Source organism: Talpa europaea (assembly GCF_964194135.1).
Source record: "Talpa europaea genome assembly, chromosome: 11".
NCBI classification, from domain to species: Eukaryota; Metazoa; Chordata; class Mammalia; order Eulipotyphla; family Talpidae; genus Talpa; species Talpa europaea.
Genome location: NC_140078.1, coordinates 57,315,556 through 57,335,070, shown reverse-complemented (window position 1 = coordinate 57,335,070; position 19,515 = coordinate 57,315,556). Strand labels below are relative to the sequence as shown.

Sequence of the window (19,515 nt, the reverse complement as noted above, 5' to 3'; positions counted from 1 at the left end):
AGTCAAATTTTTGGTCATATGATAACTCAGTGTTTAACCTTTTGAGTAACTGGTGTGCTGTTTTCCGAAGTGACTGCACTATTTTTACATCCCACCAGCAAGTATAAGGGCTTCAACTTTTGTACTTCCTTGTCACTATTTGTTATTTATCTGTCTTTTAAGTTATAACCACCAAATAGATGTTCATTGGCATCTTACTGTGATTTTGAGTCACATTGCCCTGACAACAATTTTGAACATCTTTGCTTATTGGTTATTTGCTTATCTTCCTTGGATAAATTTCTATTCAGATCCTTTACTTGTTTTTTAATTGGGTTGTCTCTTTGCTATTGAGTTGTAGGAGTTCTTTATATAGTCAAGGTACAAGTACCTTTTCAGACTCACAAATCACAAAATTTTTCTCTCATTCTGTGCATTTCTTTTTTTTTTTTTCCAAAGATTTATTTATTTATGCATACAAGAACTAGGATATAGGCCAGAGGTATGGGAGATGAGAGGATTCACCAGAGTCAGAGTGGGGACTAGAACAGGCTGATTGACTGAAATACACTGCTGAGGTGAGCAGTGGGTGAGTCAGGAGAGGTCTGCTGTGCCATGTGGGTAGCTCCCTGGCTGGGGATCGAATTCATGCTGCAGTGGCTGTGGATTGCTTCATAGGTTGCATCTTAACCCCTTGCACCACCAGGGAGGCCCATCTATTCATTTTCTTAATGTGTCCTTCTCTGGGTGTCTTAGTTCTGTAGTCAGCTTTCAGGGGTTTGATTTTATGTTTAAATTTATTTGACCCTTTGGTTTCTCTATGTACCAATATAAGTGATACCATTGGGTATTTGTGTTTTTCCTTCTGACTTGTTTTGCTTAGTATAATCCCAGCCCCATTCATGTTGCCACAAATGATTTGAGAGTATCTTTTTTGATTGCTGAGTATTATTCCACTGTTTCTGTGTGATACATTCGTCTGTTTTATGGGCATCATTGAAGTGTTTTTTTTTTTTTTAAGATTTATTTTTATTTATTTATACAAGCACTGGGGTACAGTCAGAAGCGCGGGAGGGCGAGAGAATTCACCAGAGCCAGAGCAGGGAGCAGAGCAGGCAGAAGGACCAAAGCACACTGCTGAGGGGAGCAGCGGGCTGCAGGAGAGGTCTGCGCACCATGTGGGACCCTCCTCCGGGGCCAGGGAGCAGCCGGGGATCGAACTGGGCCGCAGAGGCCGCGGGCAGCTTCGCAACCCAGCGCTCAACTGCTGCGCCACCGGGGAGGCCCCATTGAAGTGTTTTTTTAATAAAATTTCCTTTGACATTGACTTGAAAATGATTGTGTAGACCATGTTAACTCTGGACTAAATATTGCCTTCAAAATTTACTAAAATTATAGTAGTGATGGAACTACAGTTTTCATTAGCAAAGAACATAAAGTAGTACTCCCTTTTATATACCCTACAGAACCATAGACCCTTTAGGGTCTTTCTCTAGTGAAGTGAGCATATAGATATTTTACATTCAGATTCTGGGGGTTTTCACTCCCCTCACTCTTGGATTTTCATTTTCTTCAGACTTAACAAGAATATACAAAGTGAATAATTAGGGAGTGCAAGTGGTAGTTACTAGATTTCTCATGTTGATGTGTCTTTTCATTTGTAGAAAACACTACATATTCTAATACTCTAATATCTGTAACTGACATTTAAAAAATTGGAGACTTAAATGTAGTAAATCTGGGTGTAAACTGTCGGACATATGAGATGGGGTTTGGTCGAATTTAGAGTAAGGACACAAATATTTGTAAGCTTAGAAATACACAATTCTAACGTTCTCACCTGTACTGTATCTCAGTGGGCTTGCATGTTCCCTTAGGCAGCAAGGTCCAGTATTAGATGTCTTTTTAAAGTTCCTCTGATGCTTGTCAAGCCATAAAAGGAGAATTGGCCAGCACAGGTATATAGATTGAGGACTTCACAGGTGAAATGACTCTTGATGTATTGACTGTTAACTGATTTTTAAATTCAGCTACAGTTTAGTGGGCTGAAATTTGTGAAACATACGAAGTTTGTGGAATATTGGTTCTGATTGCCAAAAATCTTTGATCTTTCTTCAAGTCTACTTGAAGCCATTTAGAATGTTTTCCCAGTAAATGCTTGAGAAATGTACATATTGCCTTCTTGTTTCCTAGCTTGTTTCAGTTTCATAGAGCACACACTTTTGGTTTCCAATTCAGACAAATATGGTTGCTAAAAATAAGAAACAGGTAACTTTAGGGGAGACAAATTTCTTATGTAAAATGAAAAGGAATAGAAAATAAAAACATTTATAGCTGTCAGTGGTCAAAAAAGTATAGAGACTTGAAGAAAATAAGAATTTAATGCATTGTTCTGTAACAGTTGCTTTGATATAAAATTATGTTGCAGATTTCTTAAAAACAATTGAATTGTGTATTGAGTGTGTCTACAATTACTTTGTTGTAGTGACTATTACTGTACAAAAGAAACTTAGAAACTAAAGAACACTACCATAGTAACCATTCCCTATAGCAGCAGCTTGATTAAAACTTAATGACGAATCAATAAAACTGTAATTACAACCGCCTACCTTATGTTTGTAATTTGGAATACAGTAAAATCAATCAAATAAGATTTAATATGTAACAACAGTAAGAAGAGTCCCGTTTGTGCCATTTTTTATTAGGAAGTTAGCTGTACCAAGTCTCTAAATCCCTACCTCAATTATTTTACAGCTCAGTTTTCATCACACACAGAAAAAAGCACTGTGAGAAGTAGAATCTGTAATTAGATCAAAAGGTTTACTTTAATACAGTAGCTGCTATAACATTACAGTGGTAGTGATTTTTTTTTTTTCTTAAGGCATTAAGATTTGACTTCTCCTGGGTCTTATCCTACTTTTGGCCTTAGTTCCTGTTGTTTTCAGAAATGAAAGAACATTGAAATTTCTTTGCAGCCAAAGGCAGCCGCTGTGAATTCATCATGTTTATGGGTGACATGTATGGATGTCCTCACGCACATAGATGCTTCAGTCCCATTCTGATTTGGGATTGAGAAAGCTAGGAAATAAATGATATTACTTTTTTTTTTAAGATCGATTTATTTATACAAACACTGGGGTGCAGGCCAGAGGCACGGGAGGGTGAGAGAATCCACCAGAGACAGAGCAGGGAGTAGTACAGGCAGATGGACCGAAATACACTGCTGAGGGGAGCAGTGGGTGTGACAGGAGAGGTCTGCGGTGCCATGTGGGACTCTCCCTGGCCGGCCGGGAATTGAACAGGCACCTCCAAGGCTGACTAACAGCTTCATAGCGCTGCGCTCAACCCGCTGCACCACTGGGGAGGCCCGATATTACGTTTTTATAAATGCTTTCTGACTGCTCCTAACAACACTTACCCACATGTGCCCCAGCAATCACCAACTTCAGAATAAATTGCCTGGACAATCTGAAGATGGCACTGGGAGTTCTGCATTTCAAACAAGAGGTCCAGAAGGTTCTGGTTCCCAATGATATTTAAACATCACTGCTGTAGGATTATCAAAAATCTTAGTTTATACCCCAGTAGTTTTTTCTGCATTGGCTCAACAATCCCACATATAAGAGGATTTTGGTAGGTGCAGAATATGAGGTATGCCACACCTTCATCAAAGCTGTGATTCCTTTTGTCTTCTTTAGATTTACATACTTTTGGACTGGTTTGATAAACTGGTGAGTTTTGAGTGTGGCAGTGTATTCAAATGTAGATTTAGATTTTGAAGTTGGACTGGGTGTTACAGCTGGCTCTTTACATTTTCTTCAAGGCCCGTGAAATACCTTGAAAAGGAAGGTAGTATATGCTCTAGTTTAGCTACTTTAGCAACTGATGAGGTCAGGGGATCTACTGGAATGCATTCTGCGGGCCTCAGCTTTATTCAGATTCCTGCTGGCGTGGCTACTTAGAGGAGTAGGTGCATCCATGCTGTCAGGAGTATTTGTTACTCATAAAGCACAGCCCACATGCTCCTTATTATTGTGGCTTCTACAGTGGGATTTTACCATGTGATACTATGTTAATGTCATGTTTTAAAATATAGTACTTCTCATATTCTTTACTGGCCCTTTCTAAGAGGAACCTCTGAATAAGATAATATTGTGCAATGTGTTTTATCTTTTGAATTAAGTATGGTAGATTTTGAAATCTGTCAGTTAGCCTAGGTTAACTATGGGCAGATGTGGTAGTGCCTGGCCAGACTCTTATGCAGTTGTATAATTAAGTCATGGGAGAGAGTTTGAGTAGAAAATAAAATGACTGTGCCCAAAGGGCAGTGTAGTTATTCAATCAGGAGAAGCCCACAGTAGTGCTGCTGATGGGGACTGCGTGTGTATATAGAGGTGAATCAAGACAGATGATTACACATATTGTTAGAAAACTTGTGGTGCAATTTAGAAGCTGAAACTGAACTGTCAGAGACCTAATCAAACACTTTTCTTTTTTTTTTTTTTTAAATTTTTTTTTTATAGAGGCATGTTTTTTTTTATTTATTTATTTATTTATTTATTTTTGTTTATGCATGCACTGGGTACAGTCAGAAGCACGGGAGGGTGAGAGAATTCACCAGAGCCAGAGCGGGGAGCAGAGCAGGCAGAAGGACCGAAGTACACTGCTGAGGGGAGCAGCGGGCGGCAGGAGAGGTCTGCTCGCCATGTGGGACCCTCCTCCGGTGGCCAGGGAGCAGCCGGGGATCAAACCGGCGCCGCAGAGGCCGCGGGCAGCTTCGCAACCCAGCGCTCAACCACTGCGCCACCGGGGAGGCCCAACACTTTTCTTTTTGATGCATCTAAACATGCCTCTGCTAAAGGAACCTTCTACCTTGTTTTCCTTTCTGTATTTTTCAGTGTGCTTGGGAACCTTTTTTCACTTCAGGACATTAAGTATTTAAGACAGACTTTTTAATTCCTTAGAAACCCTGAACTATAAGAATCATACAAAAAAATCTCCAGAATATGCAAACAACCTGCTTTCTATCGTCCTCTCCTTCCTTTTTTCACATGGGCGTCTTTGATTTCTTTACTATAGTCTGCTTTTGTTCAGCGACTCTGGTTTCCTCTACTACTTTTGTTGCTCTTTGTGGGTTTAGAGCTTAAGTCCTTAATGTGTCCTAGGCATTGAGGATAAAGTGATAAGATGCTGCCTTTGCAAGGCCTGAGGCTAAGGTGAAGACTTGTAAGTGTGTAAATACACTGAAGAAAAGTAAGTAATTGGTAGAGTGAGAAGTGAGAGCCTGGACAGAACTGTGGCCTTTCTCTGGATTGGAGGGTAGAGGTGGAATGGTGTTGATTCAGGAAAGCCCACATGGACTAGCTAATCTTTGAGCTGCATTTTAGAATATGGTGGTTGGATAGGTGGGTTGATGCAAGGAAAGGTATTGAACGCCAAGTGGAGTGCAGGTGTGACCCAGGTCACAATGAAATGAGTGCCGGGGTGGGGGTCTTGCCTGTGATGGCAAGGAGTCTGGCTTTAGCTTTGAAGGGATGGGGAGAAGAGTGCCACATTCTCTGCAGCTGGGTGGAGGTGGATGTAGTGTGTGAATGGAGAGGAGACAAATCCTCAGCGAGGGTAGATCACCAGCATCTCCATGGGCAGGGGCATGCAGGGAGAAGGTGAGTTCAGGAGACATTAACAAGGTAGAATCATCATGAGATGGTATTTCTTCTCAGGGCCCTTACAGCAACATGTCCCCATTGCATCTTTTATCATGGGGGGCTTTGCTAGCACTCGGTGTCTGTGTGTTGTATACATGGTTAAACTCTCCCTCTGAATCTACTGAGCTAAGTTCAGCAGGCATACCCCAGCTTTTCCAGCTCAAGCAAATTTGCAGAAAGGGTAAGCAAAGGAAGGAGGGAAGGAAGGCGGAGCCTGAGAGAGAGAGGTTTAGGCCTTGGTATGCCCAGTGTGCTGTGATGTCTCTGCTAGGGGTTATTTACTCATTTAAAGTAGCAGCATGACTGCTGAGAGATTTTCAGGGAGATTTTACAAAGGAACAGCTTGCTCCACCAGCCCTCCATTTGCTTCACAACTTCTCTCTTGAACACATTCCAGATTGCTTTCTGTTTTATGGACTTTCTTTTCTTTCCTAGTATGCCTAGAGTGCAGCACTGGTTTGGATAGTGTTACTTCCTGATGGAGCACAGTGGTTTCATTGATTGTATCTTTAGTTAGAGGACAAGAGGGTGGGGGAGCTCTGTGTTGACTTTTTATTTAAGAGCAGTATGAGTTTGTGGGACACAATTAAGTTCAGCTTTATAGAAACAACAATTACGATTTTCATACAGGATAATGAAGCTGAAGAAACCATTTTCAGCCACAAGAGTGTTATTTGGTCAGTTATTGCCACTACATTGAAATGGGAAAAGCAAAGACTAATCTCCAAAGACCAAACTAGTGAAGTTAGAATTAGCCACTTCTGTGCAAGTCTGCACTTTTTCAGTGACAAACCTTTATTTTTTAAAATACCACTTTGTTCTGGTTAGGGTTCATGGTAGCATAATGAACTTAAATGCCACTGTTACAGATTTGTTTTGCTTTGTGATTGTATGCTTTACAGCATTTGAGTACTTACTACATATACATCCAGCACTGTGATTGCTAAGAAACAATAAGAAACAGAGAATAAGAAATTTTGATACCAGTCCTTGAGGCCTGTGTAAATAAGTTGGCTAACTGTACAAAATAACTTGAGAGTATTTTGAATATCTTTGTAAGAAGACAGCATAGGGATCATGAGCTGCCAAGTTATACAGATCAGGATCAGCATTGCGACTTATCTGTGTTTTTGCCAAATACTTCACTGAACTGCTTTTTCCCTATCTTGCAAAACTGGGTTATTGCCACCCCACTCACAGTTCTTACAAGGATTGAGTGCTGCAATGCTCACATAGTGCTCAGCCTAGCATCCACTCCCTAAAGTGTCCAGTAAATGTTGACATTAATCCCATGTCATACAAGTGTATGTAGCAGAAATGTCCTCTATGTAGCACTTTTAAAGAATTTTATGGTTTTGGGAAGGAATCAGTTCAGAAGATGAAAGGAATTGAAACCATCAGAAGTTTATTAACTTGATAAGGTTTCCTTAGGTGATATGGACCATATATACCATAATTCACTCATTTTTAAAGAAATTTTTCTCTGTGTTCTTCCAGGAGCACTTTTGTCTTTTTTTTAATTTAAATTTTATTTTTATATTCCCCATACAGTTACAACCCCTTTATTTTGACCCCAATCCCTCCTTTCCCCACTGTCTTTTTTTTAATGTAATATTTTTTAAATGGCACAATTGATGCAGAACAGGAGACAAGAAGTATTAGTTGGGTAATATTACCAATTTAGAGCACTCTTTTTCTTTTTAAGATTTATTTATTTATGCATACAAGAGCTGGAGTATAGGCCAGAGGTGCGGGGGTGGGGGGTGAGGTGAGGGGGTTCACCAGAGACAGAGTGGGGAGCAGAACAGGTAGATTGACTGAAATACACTGCTGAGGGGAGGAGCAACCGAGACAGGAGAGGTCTGCCTCACCATGTGGGTCGGCTTCCTGGCTTGGTTTGAACTCTGGGGATAGCTTCAGAGTGCTGAGACTTAACCCCTTGCACCAGAGAGTACTGTTTTTTAAAATAAAGTCAGGGGCCTCCCTGGTGGCTCCTTGGCCGGGATTGGTGATAGGGCTGCAACTTAACCCCTAGGCCACCAGGGAGGCACCTAAATTTGTGTTGTGTTAAGCCACTAAGTATGTGCTGATTTGTTATAGCAGCAATAACAAACTAATACCATTATTACAGCCTTTTCAAGTGTCAGATTTTACTTTGGTAGAAATCTAAAAATCTATTCATGGGATGTTTGTCATCACCTGTTATGGAAAGGTATGAAAGTGAAAAAAGTTATTTAGAGTTTAACTCTTAAGTAAATTTCAGTGAAAAACCTTTAGAAACAAGGCTTAAGAGATGATACAGTTATTTTTGTTGAGAAGGCTATGCGTTTCTGTAGAGCATCTGGATTATCAAGGGTGCTAGTCCTGTCAGGCAAGAGAAGACTATACCTATAAAAATTTAAAACTTTTCTTCAAATGCCTATTGGCTATATAAATGGAAGGAGTCTTATAAGTATGAAAGGTATGATGAGCTTATGTCCCCTTATCAGTGGGTGCAATTTAAACTCCAAGGAGAGTAAATTAGGATTTGGAAATTGTTAGCGTTATCAACAGTTGTGATTCCACCTGTAGCCAGAAGATGGCAGAATTGACACATGAATGAACTGTTCAGTTACAGGACTTTTTTATTTTATTTTATTTTATTTTTTTTTGTTGTTGAAGATTTACTGAACACCTACTATATGTCAGATGTTGATAGCTGCCACAGGAGTCATGGCAAATAAGACTCAGTTGTTGCTCAGTGTAAGCTCACCATGAGTTACAGGACTTTTTAAAAAAATATTTTATATAATTCTTACATCATCTTTCATTTTTGCACAATGTATGCATATTCATTTTGGTTATATTCCCAATACAATTGCACCTCCCTTATTTTGACCCTAATCCTTCCTCTCCCTGACCCCTCTCCCCCCCGTAGTGTGTCTCTAGTTTATAGTTGCTTGTTGATTTTGATTTTTACTTTGTATTAATTAGTCTTTTTCCTGGTCCCTTATTTAGGTTTTCTAAATTCCTGCTATGAGTGAGACCATCTGGTGTTTTTCTTTTTCTTTCTGATTTCTTTCGCTGAGCATGATCCCTTCTAGCTCCATCCATGTTGCTGCAAACAGCATGTGTTTATCTTTTTGATTGCTGAGTAATATTCCATTGTGTATATGTACCACATCTTCTTGATCCAGTCATCTATTTTCGGGCATTTGGGTTGTTTCCATACCTTAGCTATTGTAAATAGTGCTGCTATAAACAGAGGGATGCCGGTGCCCTTTGGAATTAATGTTTCTGTGTCATTTGGGTAAATACCTAGGAGTAGAATTGCTGGATCATATGGAAGCTCTATGTTTAGTAGGTCAAGAAATCTCCACGCAGCTCTTCGTAGTGGTTACCAGTTTGCACTCCCACCAGCAGTGCAGGAGAATTCCTTTTTCTCCACAACCTCGCCAACATTTGTTGTTGCTAGTTTTTTTAATATGTGCCATACTCACTTTTGTAAGATGATACCTCATTGTAGTTTTGATCTGCATGTCCCTAATTACAAGTGATGTTGAACATTTTTTCATATGCCTGTTGGCCATTTGCATTTATTTCCTCTTTGGAGAAGTTTCTTTTTAGCTCTTGTGCCCATTTTTTGACTGGATTATTTTCTTTGTTTTTGTTGAGTCTCATCAGCTCTTTGTAGATTTTTGTGATCAGTCCTTTATCATTAGTGTTGTGTGCAAAAATGTTCTCCCAGTCAGTGGGGTTTCTCTTTGTTTTGATTATTGTCTCTTTTGCTGTGCAGAAGCTCTGTAATTTGATGTAGTCCCAGCTGTTTATCTTTGCCTTCACCATCACTGCTTTAGGTGATGTGTCTGTAACGATGTCTTTGAGGTGCATGTCATGTAGTGTTTTGCCTATATTTCCTTCTATGTATTTTATGGTTTCAGGTGTTATGTCTAGTTCTTTAATCCATTTTGAGTTGGTTTTTGTGCATGGTGTGAGGTAGTAGTCAAGCTTCATTCTTTTGCATGTAGTGACCCAGTTTTCCCAGCACCATTTATTGAACAAACTTTCTTTGCTCCAGAGTTACAGGATTTAAAATGGTGATATAGAAAGATCTGTCAGATGTAAAATATATATAAATAAAATAAAAAAAGAAAGATATGTTAGGTATTCTTAATTTGGAAACCTGCTTTCTAGAAAGAATTTTGGGAATTAGACAAAGAATGTGAAATAAAATACAATTATATTGTACCTTTAAATCTTCAGAATGTCAGGAGGTTTCACTCCCTCTTATTAATTTGCCACAGGAGTTTGCTCTGCAAAATCCAAAGCGGCTTTTGCTTCAAATGTGATTAAACTTTGACTATTCAATTTATTTAGTTTTCTGTTGAATCTATTATTGATTTTTCTGGTCTAAAACAAGAAGAATTAGCTGATACTAAACCTTGAATCTTTAAGTTCATTAGATGCATGTACAATAGTCTCCCTTCTCTGCAGGGAATATATTCCAAAATTCCCATGGACACCTAAAATGGACAGTACTGAGTCATATACTGTTCCATGTTTTTTCCTCTACATCCATACTTATTATAGTTTAATTTATAAATTAGGTACAGTAAGATGTTAACAATGATGCAATAATAAAATAGGACATTTACAACACACTGCAATAAAAATTAGATGAATGTGGCCGCTCAGAATACCTTACTGTTTACTGTATTTTTGCATGATGGTTGATTGTGGGTGTCTGCAATTTTGGAATATGAGACCACATATTTGGAGGGGGTTACTGTAAAATAATATGCCTGTAGTGAAAAGTAATTCTGGAGATGGTAGTACAGAGTTGTGGGTGTCACCCTTGGTTTCTAAGCCAAGGAGCTCTGATCATGAACAACTTCCATAATCTGTTTGACTTGTCTATAGAATGCTGACAGCTTCAAGTATCAGAGGAATATTTTAGGTTGTTGATTAGCTGTCTTTGAGAAAAGTGGAAATCAGGTAAATTTTTGTGAACTGCGTTGATATCCCTGAGGATTAGGTACTGTTGGGGATGTCCAGTGACTTTGAAGGACATTGCAAGAGTGAGGATGGAAGCGAGACTGGAAAAGGTTGATAGGTGGTTGTAGAAGTATCGGACTTTGCAGTTGCAGTAAAATAACCAGAGATTTTAGCAGCATCTTTTCTTCTCTCCTTCTCCTCCTCTGTGCCTTCACTCACATTACCTAATGAGAAGCTGAAGTTCCCTATGATATTTTCCCTTTCACAAACTTAGTCTTATGATTTGTAGATTTGCCTCTTGGTGTTTAATACATACGAAAGGAGACTTTCAACTCTCCATTGAAAAGATAAATAAAAAGCATATCAGAAAAGTTTGTATTTTTATTAAAGAAAGAAAAATCTTGGTAGCACCTTCATTATTTTGATCATTTTTTAATATAACTTTCAGCATCTTTTTATGTTTAATTCTTCTGGGGTCAGTGTTATATTTTAGTAATATTAAAAAACAACAGGGCATGTATTTTCTTCATGGAAAACCTTCATTGTCTTCTGATAGAATTGTAACATAGAGAGCATCCTTGGGTTTTATGAAAATGCCATCATCCCTGTGTCGTGGATTCCACTGAACCCCAGAATTATGAGGAATGAATGCTCTAAAGAATGGATTTGCCAGGAGACCCACAGATGACATTACCTTTATTTCCTTTCATAGAATCACAATTCTGTCACGTGTTTTTGTTCTTGTGCAGTGAATTACCCTGTTGTAGCTCACATTCAAATCCAAGAAAGAAAGATCAGAGTTAATAGAAAACCAAATGCAAGGCAGGTGAGCTGGTGGAGGAAATAGTCACTTTGTGACCTCTCTCTTAGGCCAAAATTGCCTTGCCATAGAAGTCATGAAGCCTTGCTGGGTGCTTTGTACCCCTTATGTTAGTTAGGTGGTTTTTCATCTGAGAACCTTTTCAAAGTTTTCCTTCTGCCTCTATATTTTGAAGGAATCAAAATGTAATGTAAGAACATGGAGGGTTATGAAGCATGAAGTCCTATAAATATTTATGCCAAGCCACAAAAGTAGACAATTCCTATTTTCTTGACATATTGGGGTCATATTTCACTCTTGACCTCTTGAATTGAAAAATACAAGGAGTTCGTGTACCATTTTCTTTCTTTTCTTTTTCTGTAGTTATTTATTTTTATTTCTTTAATGAGTTTTAGATGCTGGGGGCTGTCCTGTTAGGGTCATGTAACTTTCAGTGGGCTTTATTATCTATCCTGGCTTAAAAGTATGGGCTTAAAGGTTTGTACCCTTAGCAAAAGTAGCATAATTTATATCCAGTTTTAGGTCTCAGTGGTAAGTTGTTAAATCTGTTTTTGTGTGGGTCATTTTTACTAAATTAAAAACAAATGTTTTTAACAAGGCCAATAAGTTGCTTTGCATGTAAAAGCATATTTTAAATTTGGCCTTTCATTTTATTTTTTTCCCTTAAAAATTGCACAAATATTTTTGCCCTTTGAAATTATGTTAAAGAATCTCAGGAAGTAGCAATACATGTTCATTGTAGAAAATTTTAGAAGATGCAGATAGGCAGAAAAAGGGAAACAGCACCTGTAACCCCACTCTTTTTTTTCTGGTCTCTATACGAAAACAGTCTATTCTGAAAAAATATGTATTTTAAAAATTTCTGAAGTATTGGTAATCATTTCTGTGGAAATGATTGATTTTTGATGTTTCCCCTCTTCTTGGAAAGTTTTGAATAGGTTCCGAGGACCCTCAGGGGCTCTTCTTGTCTCAGCAAGGAAGGAATTCAAATTCAAGATCTTCCAAGACCAGTTAGGTAGAAAAGCAAGAGGTTTATTGTCAGATAAGAGAAAGGACGGGAAATCTTTTTGAGCAGAAAGGGGTCCTGAGTGAGTAGCCTCTGAGGGGCTAAGAAGTATGGTTATAGTGGGCAAGGAGTGGGGGTCATGGGTTGTCTCAGTGGGGGTCATGGGTTTTTGCTGATTGATTGAGTACCATGGGGTCTCCCAGGTTACTTGGCCTGCTTTCCGGAAAGAGCTTTGGTCCGTTGCTTTAGCATTGTGTTATTGTGTTGGTGTTCTGGGCACTCAGTTTTTGCTTGGTTGGAGGCGCCCTGACTCCAACCCATTGTTTCTCATTCAGATTGATAAATGGGCTTGGAACACCTCCGCTTGGGGCCCTCTTTAATCCTAAGTACCTCTGCCCATCTCCTAACTTCCTCATTTAGTTTCATTTGCTTTCTACAAAAAAAAATTTAAAAAAATACTAGATAATACCTGTCTGTTTTACCAGATTAAGTGGAGAAAAGATAGTGGACAGATGCTTCCTCCCAGTTAATTAGTGAGGCTAATGCATATTTTCTTTTTCTCCTGGTGTTTTTAGTTTAGCAGAAGGAAAAAATGTGAAGAACAAAAAAATGTTACAAGGTAATAAGTAAAAGCCATCAGTTAACAGCTTATTTTGAGAACTAAGGAGAAATGGTTTATTTGAAGAATAAAGAGGGCATCTTTTGAGGTAAAGGAGAGAAGGTATGACTGGAGGAAAATAAGAGTTATAGAAATCAAGACTTAAAGGTTTTGAGGTTTCTGGACCAAGTCAAGTAAGGAAAGTTTAGAACCAGGAAGTCAAAGGCAATGTTGGTGAGTTCATTTCTGTAGCCAGGGCTACTGGCTAGGCCTGAAGACCCTTAGCCCAGCCACTGCTCATCCCCCCTGCAGTTGCACCCAGAAGGAAAGATACAGTTTAGATGCAGGAATGGCACCCTGGTCGAGAAGCATCGTGGGCACAGGGAGGAATCCGCAGTCAGTGTAAGCACATGCTGGGTGGGGCTCCTGAGTACCTTTTTTCAAAGCTTCTGGGGTCTTCATAGTTATCACATTTCCTCTATTGTTAATCTCTGCCTTGCTATTAGCACTTGTCCTTATCCTATATGCAAGTAATTACCTTCCTAAATAAGACAAAGGACTGTTCTTTAGCCGTGTCCAACTGTGATCTCACCTTTCCTAATTCCTTAGCTGACTCCTGTCTACACTTACCTGTATCTATCTCTAGATCACTTATGAATTCACTGTGCTGGGTCTCCTGCCCTAGCTACTCCATTGACACAATTCTAGTGAACTCTATTAACCCTCATCTGTGTGCTGCAGGGGTCTTTTGTCCCATCACTGCAAATCTCCATTTGAAAATTCTGGTCCATCTTGAGAATACCAATTAGGGGTCTTGGTTGCTTTGCAGTCAGAATTGATCTTGGCTAGGGCCTCCCCGGTGGCATAGGGGTTAAAGTCTCAGTGCTATCAAGCTATTGCCAGCCACTGTGGCATGAGTTCGATCCTGGGCCAGGAAGCTAACCCACATGGCGCAACAGACCTTTCAGTCTCGTCTGCTGCTTCCCTCAGCAGTGTATTTCAGTAGATCTGCCTATTCTGCTCCCTACTCTGTCCCTGGTGAATCCTCTCACCCCTCTTTCCACCCTTCCCACACCTCTTGCCTAGACCCCAGTTCTTATATGTAAATCTTTAAAAAAAAAAAAAAGAATTGATCTTAGCTAACCCATGGAAAAAGGTTCTTTTGGGGTAGGTTGCAGACCCTGCTAAGTTGCTTTCCCTTTTTCCCTTCAGAAAACTGATTGAGTTTGGGTGGCAGTGTCCCAGACCCTTTCCTACATCAGTGTATTTTCAGGCTTCCTAACAAGGGGAAGAATGTCACACTATTCTGATTTACACTTGCAAGTAGACACTTGCTGGGGCTCATCATAGTTAAAGAGGTCTAGTCTTCTGGCCTTGAACCTGGCTCTGTAACAGTGATGCCAGTGATGTTCCCCATGTTTACATTGTTGTAAGTAGTAAGGATATATAAGTAGCAAAGGCGAACATGGTTTGGGACTGATAGAACACTGAGGGTCCACTGGGTTAAAGTGTTTCAGGTAAAAAATACAAACTTTTTGATGTACATTATGCTTTTTATTACTCCAATTTTAAGTTTTGAAAAATACTTCAATTTTCATAGCATTTACTTTGTGTGATATAACTGAATTTCTATATTTTAGGTTGCCTGCCTGATTCGAGTTCCTTCTGAAGTAGTTAAGCAGAGGGCGCAAGTATCTGCTTCTTCAAGAACATTTAAAATTTTTTCTAACATCCTGTATGAAGAGGTGAGATGTGTTTTTAAGCTCTTTTTTCTTTGAGAAAGACTTATAGTACCTAATAATGAACACTTCGTATCTCTTATCAGGAACCTTAGATGAAACTTAAAGCTAAATGTAATGTCTAATTATGGTAACGTTTAGTGCTAAGATTATCTTTTTAAACTCTTAATTTAATTTAACTCGCATATGTGTATCTACATCGTAATCATTGAAATCAGACATGGAGTGAATAGTGAATATGTAAAGTGAATAAAGATATGAAAACATCACTACAGGATTTGAGGACATGTGGTCGAGAAGGGCTGTAATGGACTGATTAGTGACCATAGTCATGATGTTTATATCAAAATGTAATTCCTCTTTTACTGGTTTCTGTTAGCTATGGGTCAGACGACATTCCTGCTGGTTGACTAGTCCATTGAACTGTCTTTCCTTAATAGTTTCACCGAAGCCTTTTTTTTTCTTAGTGAAATCAGCCACATAGAAATGACTCTAGCCTTTAGAAAAATTATACTTAATGGGGACTTAGTCACCTAGGTGAGAAAATACTGAGTTACTAATTGTATGAATGAGATCAAGAAAGAGCATCTCTGTTAAATCTTGTGGACAGTCAAGGCTTGTCTTGAGGATTTATTGCCCCTTTATCGATAGATTATTAATGAGTTTCTGATAGCTTCTGAATGAAACTGAAATGTAATTTTGTGTTTATATGGAAGGTTAATCAACATTCTCTCTGTATTTGCTTTTCGTAATTATTGGGAGCATCTCAAGGGTTCTTTACAGGAGAACAAATGTTGAAAGCAACTAAAGCAAAATTAATATGCAATCATTAATTAACAACTCTAAGTTGTTCCTATTTTGAAGGGAACTGATCTTGTCTGAAGATACCTTAGACCAGTTTAGAATCATTAACCTCTTATAGAAAAGGGTTCATAGTGAATATTCTAAAACTCAAAATTTAGAACAGGTTAAGCTGCTTTATTTAGACAGTCATTCAGAAATTCTTTGTTCTAACTTTTCAAGGTCTTCGCCTTTTGTATGTTTCAGGGCATCCAAGGATTGTATCGGGGCTACAAAAGCACAGTTTTAAGAGAGGTAACATTTAATTTCCAATATTAAGGTACAAAGGACTGATGTGCTTTGTTTGGTAAATTTATTTGGAGAAATTGGTTTGAAAAATTAAAAAGGGAAATTATGGTCACTTCTTAAAGCACTGTTTTGTCTTGTTCCTTACATCTAGTGGATAGATAGAATGGGTTTGCTGAAGGAACAATCCCAGTGGTCGGGGTGACCCATCCTATAAGCTTCATTGTTATTCCAAAGTAGCTAAATTCTGTTGTAGCTGAAATATAAGAAATGAATGCTAAAGATCAGATATCAACTTTATGTCTATAATATTCAGAATTAGTGAAAAATTTGTAGTAAAAGAAGTACTCTGAAGGGCAGGTGGGAGAGATTGTCGTTCTGGTGCCAGTCCAGTGGCTTGGAGTTTGAGGCTGACCTGGTGCCCTGGCCCTGTGGGGGGCGGGGGTGTGGGGGCACGGTGGCTTGCAGTGCAGTTTGCCAGAGCCAGCCACCTCCCTTCCCTGTACTTCTAGCTCTAAACTTCGGGATTCAGTATGTGGTCAATTTCTTCTTTTTTTTGGTTGAAATAGCAAAGTTGTTTCAGCTTATTACTGTGGGAATGTTTTAATTTTAGCCTCACCTAGTGAAGGCGATTTTGAAGTTTAAAGGTGATTTATAGCAAAGTGAGATTAAGAGAAGTCATTGTTTTGGGACATAATTTTCTGTGAAGAAAACTTAGATGAGAATTTGCCTACATCTGCTCTGTGTTCTTGTTTATTTCCTTGGGGTTCCTTGGATGCTATATAAATTGTTCACAAAAAAATGTTTAAATAACCCAAATGCCCAAAAATAGATGACAGGATCAAGAAGATGTGGTACATATACACCATGGAATATTACTCAGCAATCAAAAAAGATAAACACATGCAATTTGCAGCAACATGGGTGGAGCTGGAAGGGATCATGCTCAGCGAAATAAGCCAGAAAGAAAAAGAAAAATACCGGATGGTCTCACTCATAGCAGGAATCTAGAAAACTTAAATAAGAGACCGGGAAAAAGAATAACTATAAGAAAGTGAAAATCAAAATCAACAAACAACTATGAACCAGAGACACTGGGGAGGGGGAGTGGGGAAAGGAGGGCTTGGGGTCAAAATAAGGGGGTTGTAATTGTATGGGGAATATAAAAATAAAATTAAAATAAGAAAAATAAAAATTAGGACACCAAAAAAAAAAATCTTCATAATTAGTGTAATATTGAAATTTTTCAATACTCCTAATTTTATTCCTGGGTAGTTTATTTTTTAACTTTTTTACTGTAGATTACAAACTTCTTTATGAAACACTGCATGACACATGCTATTTAAAGCTTTGATTTCTGCATGGTAACAATCTTCAGTGTAGCATGGTATAGTTGATACAGATCTTTGAAAAACTAATGCCGGCAAACTGAATGTTTCAAAATTAGTTATTTATGTGAAGATGACTTCTCCCTTTCAAAAATATCACCCACACTCTATCTTCATTCTATACTTATTTTCTGACTCCTAGACATGTGTTATTTATTCTGATTTCACCTGGGTACAAGAAAAAGGGAGGGGGACAATGAACCTTATTTTATTTTCCTGAAAGATGCTGAATAAATGAATATATTTACACACTAGAGAATACTGGTTTTGCATACAAACAGATAAAACACATGGTTACAAATGCATTCTGTTTTTTTAAAAATTTGTTTTGACATATCACGCTAGTAATTAATTTCTCGGCTTCAATTCTTGCAAATAGTGTGACCCTACCGAGATGACATTGTTTACTCAAATGGCAGTGCTTTGTTGGAAATTTAATTGGGGTCTTCTGCATTATGCGTACTCATAAAAGATCCTTCAGAACTGATTTTCATTGAAATATTGCTTTTGTAGAGATTTTCTGATAGAATGAGAGAAGAATTATTGCTGAATAGAACATAGCTTCTTTTCAAAATGAGAAAAATAAGAAGTGATATATCTATTTTAAACAAAAATTTTGCATTATAAATAGTTTCAATTCTTACTTTCTTCTGACACCAATATCAAATCTTTTTGCCAAAAGCTTGTGTGATTGTTTCAATAAGAAAATACATCAGAGCCTTAGTGATAATCTCCAGGGAACTTATACATTTATTCTGTATACAGTTTTTTCTTTAAAATAGTTTTAGCTTCCTAGCAGTAGCCCATTAGAATGAGATTGAAGTTTGAATCCATGCATTATAAGATAGATTATTGTATGTGCTTGAGATTTTGTGACTGCCGTCACATTTTTTTTTTTTTACTGCATTTGGTGTTTGTGGAGATTGCATGCTTATCCTTTATAAGTTCTCCTAAATTATTTTAGTCCCTGTGAATTTTAGACTGAGTTGAAGCAAGGTCAGTAGATTATATGATTTACCTCACCCTTTCAGTGTTCATTTTCTTCCTGATCTTGGCCAAATTAGATGTGGTCAACCATTGTGCTGTGGTATTATTGCAATAAGATGGAAATGGAGAGCAAAATCTCAGCTGCTTTTATAGCCAGGCTGATTTCAGAGGGTCCATTGTACTGAAAGGTCTGTGGAGAGCAGACATCACCATCTTAGAGGTGAATCAGAAGGACTTCTGTAGAGGAAGAAAGCAGAGAAAGGCAAGTTGTTTCAAGGGAAGTAAGAATAAGCTAAACTCTGAAAATGGATTTTATTCACAAACTCTACTTATCATTAAACAGTACCTACTGTGTGTTGGACACTAGAAAGGATAATTTTGCCCTAAATGGAGTTATGCTTTGGTGGGGAAACAAATAGGAATGTAGATGCTTCACATTGCAGTGTAACAGTGCTATTTATGTCCAAATAGAATGCCACTGGGATTATAAAAGGAGCGATGGTTGAGTGGTACTCAGTATTTGTTCCATTAGTAGAAATGAATCTTCACTTAATTCCTTTATTTGTTACTTAATTCTTGGAAGAGTCACAAAAGAAGCAGTCAATGAGACAGGCATGAAACAGGCAGATGTAATAACATGAGCAGAGGCACCAGGGGATGCAAAAACGTGTGTGTGCCTTGCTTAACTCAGTAGAATTGGAGTATTTAGTTACATAGAAGAGGCAAGGGCGGGATTTCCCTGTACCCCAAGCAAGAGGGTCTTTTAAGAATGCCCTCAACAAAAGGGGTATTTGGCAGGAGGAGAGGTTGAACCTCTCACCCCAGCTGGAAGTTTGCCAGGGTGCAGAAGTGGAAAATATGAGGAAAACTCTTGGAAGAGCCTGACTTGTGTCTCCTAGAGGTTGGAATTAAAATTACTGGTGAGTGATTCTTGTCTGTAGAAATCTGACAGTGATACACAGATTGGAGCTGTCAAGTGGCAAGAGGTTGTCATTTTGGTAATGAGTGATTCCTGGCTTCTTTTTGATAAAGAGTTGCTATTAAAGAGATTTGAGGTAACTAAGGATTATCTACCCCTCTCCCTCCAATTTTAATAACCAGCTTTCAGTGGGAGCAAATCTCCCACCAAATTCTGCTACACATGATGTCAAAATGGAATAATGCAAAACAAGGCCTTCAACCTCTTCTATAAGTTCATAAAAGCCCTTAATCTTTACCTTTTGGCGCAAAAGT

At 38.4% G+C, this 19,515-nt stretch overlaps 1 protein-coding gene across 1 annotated transcript in view; it reads left to right on the top strand.

The window, feature by feature from the left end:
* Positions 1-19,515, top strand: part of SLC25A26 (solute carrier family 25 member 26) — a gene marked incomplete at its 5' end in the record, with an annotated part of 117,198 nt that overhangs the window by 17,531 nt on the left and 80,152 nt on the right. Inside the window, 2 exons of the mRNA XM_084247273.1 lie at positions 14,723-14,827; positions 15,869-15,916. Of these exons, the coding sequence (XP_084103399.1) occupies positions 14,723-14,827; positions 15,869-15,916 (153 nt within the window). The remainder of the gene's footprint in view (positions 1-14,722; positions 14,828-15,868; positions 15,917-19,515) is intronic.